The sequence below is a fragment of the Mya arenaria genome, chromosome 13 (assembly GCF_026914265.1).
Source record: "Mya arenaria isolate MELC-2E11 chromosome 13, ASM2691426v1".
NCBI classification, from domain to species: Eukaryota; Metazoa; Mollusca; class Bivalvia; order Myida; family Myidae; genus Mya; species Mya arenaria.
In genome coordinates, this window is record NC_069134.1 from 37,388,019 (window position 1) to 37,394,994 (window position 6,976).

At 37.3% G+C, this 6,976-nt stretch overlaps 1 protein-coding gene across 1 annotated transcript in view; it reads right to left on the bottom strand.

Annotated features, from left to right (window-relative positions):
- Positions 1–3,899, bottom strand: part of LOC128212935 (inactive pancreatic lipase-related protein 1-like) — a 9,125-nt gene extending 5,226 nt beyond the window's left edge. Inside the window, exon 1 of the mRNA XM_052918341.1 lies at positions 3,550–3,899. Coding sequence (XP_052774301.1) covers positions 3,550–3,595 — 46 coding nt within the window. The 5' untranslated portion in view covers positions 3,596–3,899. The remainder of the gene's footprint in view (positions 1–3,549) is intronic.
- Positions 3,900–6,976: the final 3,077 nt, after the last annotated feature.

Below are 6,976 nucleotides of genomic sequence, written 5' to 3' on the forward strand. Positions count from 1 at the left end.
ATCAGAACCATTGTTTTCGACATGTATTCATCCTTTATGGTATATTAAAACAGATGTATCAATTGTGGTAAAACTTATTTGGGAGTAAGAGTGCATCTTAAATTAGTGACTGTGTCATTTCTAATAAAAAAAAACCCAAATCAAACAAGTGTGATGCTCATGTAAGCTGTGATATCGAAGTAATAAGTTATTTCGATTTTCTTAAAAAAGACAAATTATTAATCATGATTGTTATAAATAAACTAAATTCTTAACCAGTACTTTCGAGATAATTTTTATGAATATGCATGGAAACCATTGATATAATTCTGCTGGCAAAAACTCAGATCGCAGCTTTTTCAAAAAATGATTATTTATGCCTTTTCCTTAAAGCGTTTGTAACACTTTTAGCCATAAAACATAAATTTTAGAACGGAAAATTAAAATTCTTCGATCTGATCTTTTGTAAGCAGTCTGTTAGATATTTAGTTTATTTACGCAAAAAAATGCTCATTCTAAGGCAAAACAGAAGTTGTCAAAACGGTTAATCTGTTAGAGTGCAGCTTTAAAACACCAAATACAAATAGAAAAACCAGAAAAAAGTTTAAATCGACAGCAGGTAATATATTAACCATCGGAACACTGATCACGGCGTTTTGTAATTTCCCAACGTTGCAGCAAAACATTTTCAAAATTAAAATGATTATGTTTATGTTTTACAGGTAACTACAAGGAACTTTTTTCATCAAGTGTAAATAACATATGTATACTCCTAAATATATTTGAACGACTACATTTTCTTATGGGTATATCTGATACAGTGTTATGTAATCAAGTCCTTTCGAATAACATTCGTACAGATGCACCAGTCAATTGTAACCAGGGCCCCCAAAGGTCCGGGGATACACCGGGGATAGCCGGGGAAATGGGCCGTGTTTTTATCTTCCCGGTGGCCCCGCACTGCCGGGTTAATGTGGTGGTTTTGTCTGCGCGCCAAACAGCGGGAATGGGCCTTATCTAGGGTCCCTGTGGTTCGGGTGCATTTGGCGGGGATTTTACTAGCAGTTCGGGCTTGGTTGGACCGGAAGTCAAAGTCCCAGCTATTCCCCGGACCTGGAGGCCGTGGTTACAATTGACTAGAGCATTATGTTTACATTTAAATTTAAAAAAGAGTACAGGAGTACGATTTGCGTATTTTTGCAAACGGCCTGATTGGTGGTACCTCTTTGGTAGCTATATATGTATCGGGATGACGTGAACAGTTCTTGTTTTATCGAACTTTATCAGGTAATGAACGAGATATGACTTGGCTGAGTAATCGACAGGAAGTCCGGGAACGCCTTTTACGTCCTTACACAAGTCGCACTGGCGTTACTTTTGTTTTGTTGCCTTGTAAAGTTCTGCCAAATAGAGCAAATCTAGCTTCAGATATCCGACCCACAAATATGTGCATTTTGGATGCCCGGGGACCAGGGATATGGCGTAAGAGGGGGGTAACCAAGGGGCGTAACCTTTTGACTTTCGCCTCTCCCTCAGAACCAGAAGATATTCGGTTTAACATTTTGGCAGGGGTTGTGGGTTTGGGGATACTCTCCCACGGAAGTTTTTACAATTTCTAGTCCAAAATGGTGCAATTTGAGTGTATTATATTAATTTGACTGCGATATTGACATAAAAAGTAAACCTTAATGTTGTTGTGTGTTTTTTGTTTGTTGGAGGGGGACTAGAAAGACAACTTTAACGTATTACCGAATACCATAACAAACTTGTTTTTTATGTGGCCTGATTTTACGCCCGATTCCAAGTTTCCAAGTTTTATTTCAAACAACTCAGTTCATGTAACATGACATCATGAGCATGTGAAAAAGAAATACATAATAACAACGAGGCTGTTGTAAAAAGTTAACATTCAAAGAGAAGTACAAAGCAAATAAAACGGGAGAGACATATGTTATACAATGCTTTATATGAATATGTCGAGAGTTATAGAGTATCGGATACATGTGTTATTGTACAGTACAATATATTAACATTTAGAACAGTTTTACTATTTCCTTCACAAATTTACACAACTTTTTGTATTTCGACATTTGAGTGTTACACATACACATTAGAGATTTAAATTTGATGACATTTGGATTGATATAGTATTTTTTATCAATAAATCGCTTACTGCTATTGGTTAAAGCTTTAAATTCAAGTAGATAGTGATATTCGTCTCCCGATTGCAGTTGAACTAAAGAGCGTGTATATAAACTGTAGTGCCCTTATGTATAATACACTTTCGGCAATTTATCTTATATATTAGAAATCAGTAAGCACAATCGGAACTCCTCGGCCATTATCCATCGAAATCAACCTCGGATGATTATGGAAGGTTTACAATGCCAGAAATCTTTACATTTAACTACGCTGTAAGTAGATCGTGTAGTAATTTTAATATAGAAGTTAAACTAAATGACTTTAATCTGAGAATCTTAATTATATTTTGTAATAATTTACTTCACTAACAATAAATTTAATCTTAGTAAAACAAAATACACGTTAAAACACTACAATTCATTTTTAAATTTTACGAACTACTTCCTCTGACGTACCGGCATTCATCCGAGATCGTTTTCGATGGAAAATGGCCGAGGTGTTCCGAATACAGGAAGCGAATACCTTTCAAATGATACCAACATTTACAGGGGTCATTAGGGATCAACATTTACCATTAAGGTATCTGAAACTAGTTAAGCCATATTCGAGTGTGAGGTACTTTGCACATTCGGAACACCTCGGCCGTTATCCAACAGAATTGACTCGAAGCTTGCCGGAGATGGCCGAGTTTTTACGATTGGTAGCTTACATATCCAAAATCCAACACGTTGGGTCATGTGTAACGAATCGCTCAAAGGCATTTGAGCGACAAACCATCCATTTATTTATATGCACTGGCAGTGCAATTACACCATCCAAGTTTTCATTTAAGCATTCAAATTTAGCTTCCGGTTTGGGTAATTACTTGGGGTTTTGCTACTCAGGAGAGTCATATTCACATGTAAATATCGGGTTTCGGGTGTGTGTTTTTTCCTAGATTAAAATCTACTGTACTATATGACTGGTCGATGGGTTCAACTTAAATATTATTTTCCGTTTTATTCAATCGTTTGTAAATGCTTTGAGAAACACAAGCTGTATACATATGATTAATGAATTTCAATGTAACGAACACGTTACCAATCCAGAATCATTAGTTTCTTTACGCGTTCTGTAATTTATTTTGAAGAGTATATTTTATATTTACACACAAAATACTTATGAACCAATGAAAAAAACACACACATACACACGAAAACAACAACAATTATACTCGTACCTATATATAGAATTGTAACGAACATGCTCATTAACGAATCCTGAAACATTAGTTTCTTTACGCGGTCTTAACTTATTTTGAGGCGTTTATTTTTTATTTTTATACAAAATAGTTATGAACCATTAAAACAAACACACACACAACAACAACATCAACAACATCAACAACAACAACAACAACAACAACAACAACAACAATTTTACACTTACCTAGAATTGTTGCAATTTGACAGCAAAAGACAAGTTTCAGCAACATCTTCTTCTGACTGATGTTGTTACAGTTCCGGTGACCGATGCCAACGACCCAGATATCAATCCTCACTTAAGATAAGACTGTTCCCGTTATTGTACTAATTCTAAATCTTACTAGTACTATACGTACTGTCCATTAGTGCACAGTATTTAAAATGCAGCACTCTTTGCCCTACATAATAACATAATTGAATATTTAGATATAATTACTTAAGTTAATTGTATTTCACCACTTCGGTTTAAATACTACCTTATGAGATTTTGATAAGATATGAACAAATAATGTCCCGTATGAGCTGTTAAAATTGAGAAAATAATGGTTATTTCCGATTAAGGACAAGCAAATAAATATTGTGGATGCGGAACTTTATTGGTTGAGGTTATTAGTATGTTAGTAGTGGCGGACACGGGAGCCATTTATTTGGTAACTATATCCTAATAATAGTATATACATGTTTCCTGACAGGTCTTTAACCAGTTTACTGTTTGAGATTATATTTTGTTTACCAACCCAGCCACTGTTTAAATTTAAAGATTCACCTGATTCAAATAAAAAACAACTGGCTGATGATCTACCACAATGAAACACTTCCATCGCATTGGACGAAATATAATTTCGAACACTAAATACACTTGAAAAACAACAACAAAGAACAAAGTTACCAACCAACATCAAACACATCTTCTATCTTATCGTTGAAAAGTGTTTTTATATGTTTAAGAGATTCTCCTGTTTATTTTAATTCATTCATATTGTATGACCCAGGCATTTAAACCAAAGCGACATGTATCAATACTCATATTTGATCGAAGTAAAAGCAACAGATTTTCGATAAAGGACAATCAAAAAACACTGTCTATTGATTCGCTCAAGTGTTAAATAGCAAACGTCGTTAAGTAACGGATGTTAACCATATCTTCAACACGGACCTGTAAACCGTGGATGAAAGGTCCGTGATTCAATCATAAAACTGATGATTATGAACTATAAGCCTTAAATTGTATTCTCAATGTGATCATGTAATAATGCGACACTAGTTACCTGTTAATGTATTGTTAGCAGCCTTAATCTTATTTTAATAATATATAGGAAGTTAAATATGTATTGACTGTTCGAGTTACAAAAGACTGTATACTTCCTTATTCAAATACATGTATCCAAAAAATTAATGCACATGTTCGTATACAGATAAGAGCTATTATGAACTGATACTGAGGGCCCTGACACTTTATTAACCGACACAGTTTTGATTATGAACTGATACCGCGGGCTCTGACACTTTATTAACCGACACAGTTTTGTTTATGAACTGATACCGCGAGCCCTGACACTTTATTAACCGACACAGCTTTACTATTGAACTGATACTGCGGGCCCTCACACTTTATAAACCGACACAGTTTTGTTTATGAACTGATACTGCGAGCCCTGACATTTTATTAACCGACACAGCTTTACTTTTGAACTGATACTGGGGGCTCTGACACTTGATTAACCGACACAGTTTTACTATTGAACTGATACTGCGGGCCCTGACACTTAATTGACCGGCACAGTTTTACTATTGAACTGATACAGTGGGCATTGACACTTTATTAACCGACATAGTATTACTATTGAACTGATACTGTGGGCCCAGACACTTAATTAACCGACACAGTTTTACTATTGAACTGTTAACACGTGCCATGACGCTTTATTCACCGACACAGTTTTACTATTGAACTGATAACACGGGCCATGACGCTTTATTCACCGACACAGTTTTACTATTGAAATGATACAGCGGGCTCTGACACTTTATTAACCGACACAGCTTTACTATTGAACTGATAACACGGGCCATGATGCTTTATTCACCGACACAGTTTTACTATTGAACTGATAACACGGGCAATGACGCTTTATTCTCCGACACAGTTTTACTATTGAAATAATACAGCGGGCTCTGACACTTTATTAACCGACACAGTTTTACTATTGAACTGATAACACGGGCCATGACGCTTTATTCACCGACACAGTTTTACTATTGAACTGATACTGGGGGCCCTGACACTTTATTAACCGACACAGTTTTACTATTGAACTGATACTGGGGGCTCTGACACTTTATTAACCGACACAGTTTTACTATTGAACTGATACAGCGGGCCCTGACACTTTATTCACTGACACAGTTTTACTATTGAACTGATAACACGGGCCATGACGCTTTATTCACCGACACAGTTTTACTATTGAACTGATACTGCGGGCTCTGACACTTTATTAACCGACACAGTTTTGCTATTGAACTGATACCCCGGGCCATGACGCTTTATTCACCGACACTGTTTTACTATTGAACTGATACTGGGGGCTCTGACACTTTATTAACCGACATAGTATTACTATCGAACTGATACTGCGGGTCCTGACACTTTTTAACCGACACATTTTTGCTATTGAACTGATAATGCGGGCCCTGACACTTTTTAAACCGATACTGTTTTGCTATTGAACTGAACCTGCGGGCTCTGACACTTTATTAACCGACGCAGTGTTGCTATTGAACTGATACCACGGGCCCTGACACTTTTAACCGATAATGTTTTGCTATTGAACTGATACTGCGGGCTCTGATACTTTATCAACCTACACAGTTTTGCTATTGAACTGATACTGCGGGCCTTGACACTTTATTTACCTACGCAGCTTTGTTTATGGGCCCTTATACTTTATTAACCGACGCAGTTTTGTTTATGGACTGATACTGCGGTCCCTGACACTTTATTTACCGGCACAGTTTTGTTGATGAACTGATACTGTTGGCCCTGACACTTTTTCAACCGAAAACGATTCGCATTGTTACTGATATTGCGGGCCTTGACGACAGTTTATTAACCGACATGGGTTTGCTATTGAACTGATATATTGCGGGCCCTTACACTTTATAATCCGATACAGGAACGTTTTGGACCAATACTGCGAGCCGTAACACTTTATTGACCGAATGTCTTGCGATTTAACTGATACTGCGGTTCTGGCCCGTTAATAACCAGCAGATCTGCTATTGAACTGAACATGTTGTGGTCCCTGACACTTGTGCACCAGTCAATTGTAATCACGCCCTCCCCCTTGCCTCAGAGGTCCGGGCAATAGCGCAGAATTTGACTTTCGGTCCAGTCCACCCCAAGCAAAATCATCACACTGCGGGGACAAACTGCTGGTAGAATCCCTGCCAAAAGCCCCCGCACCCCAGGTGCATCCTTGGTTAGGCAATTTCTCCCGCTATCCCCGGTATACCCCCGGACCTGGGGCCGTGGTTACAATTGACTAGTGCATTAGTATTTAACCGACACAGTTTAACTTTTAAACTGATACTGTGAGCCCTGACACACT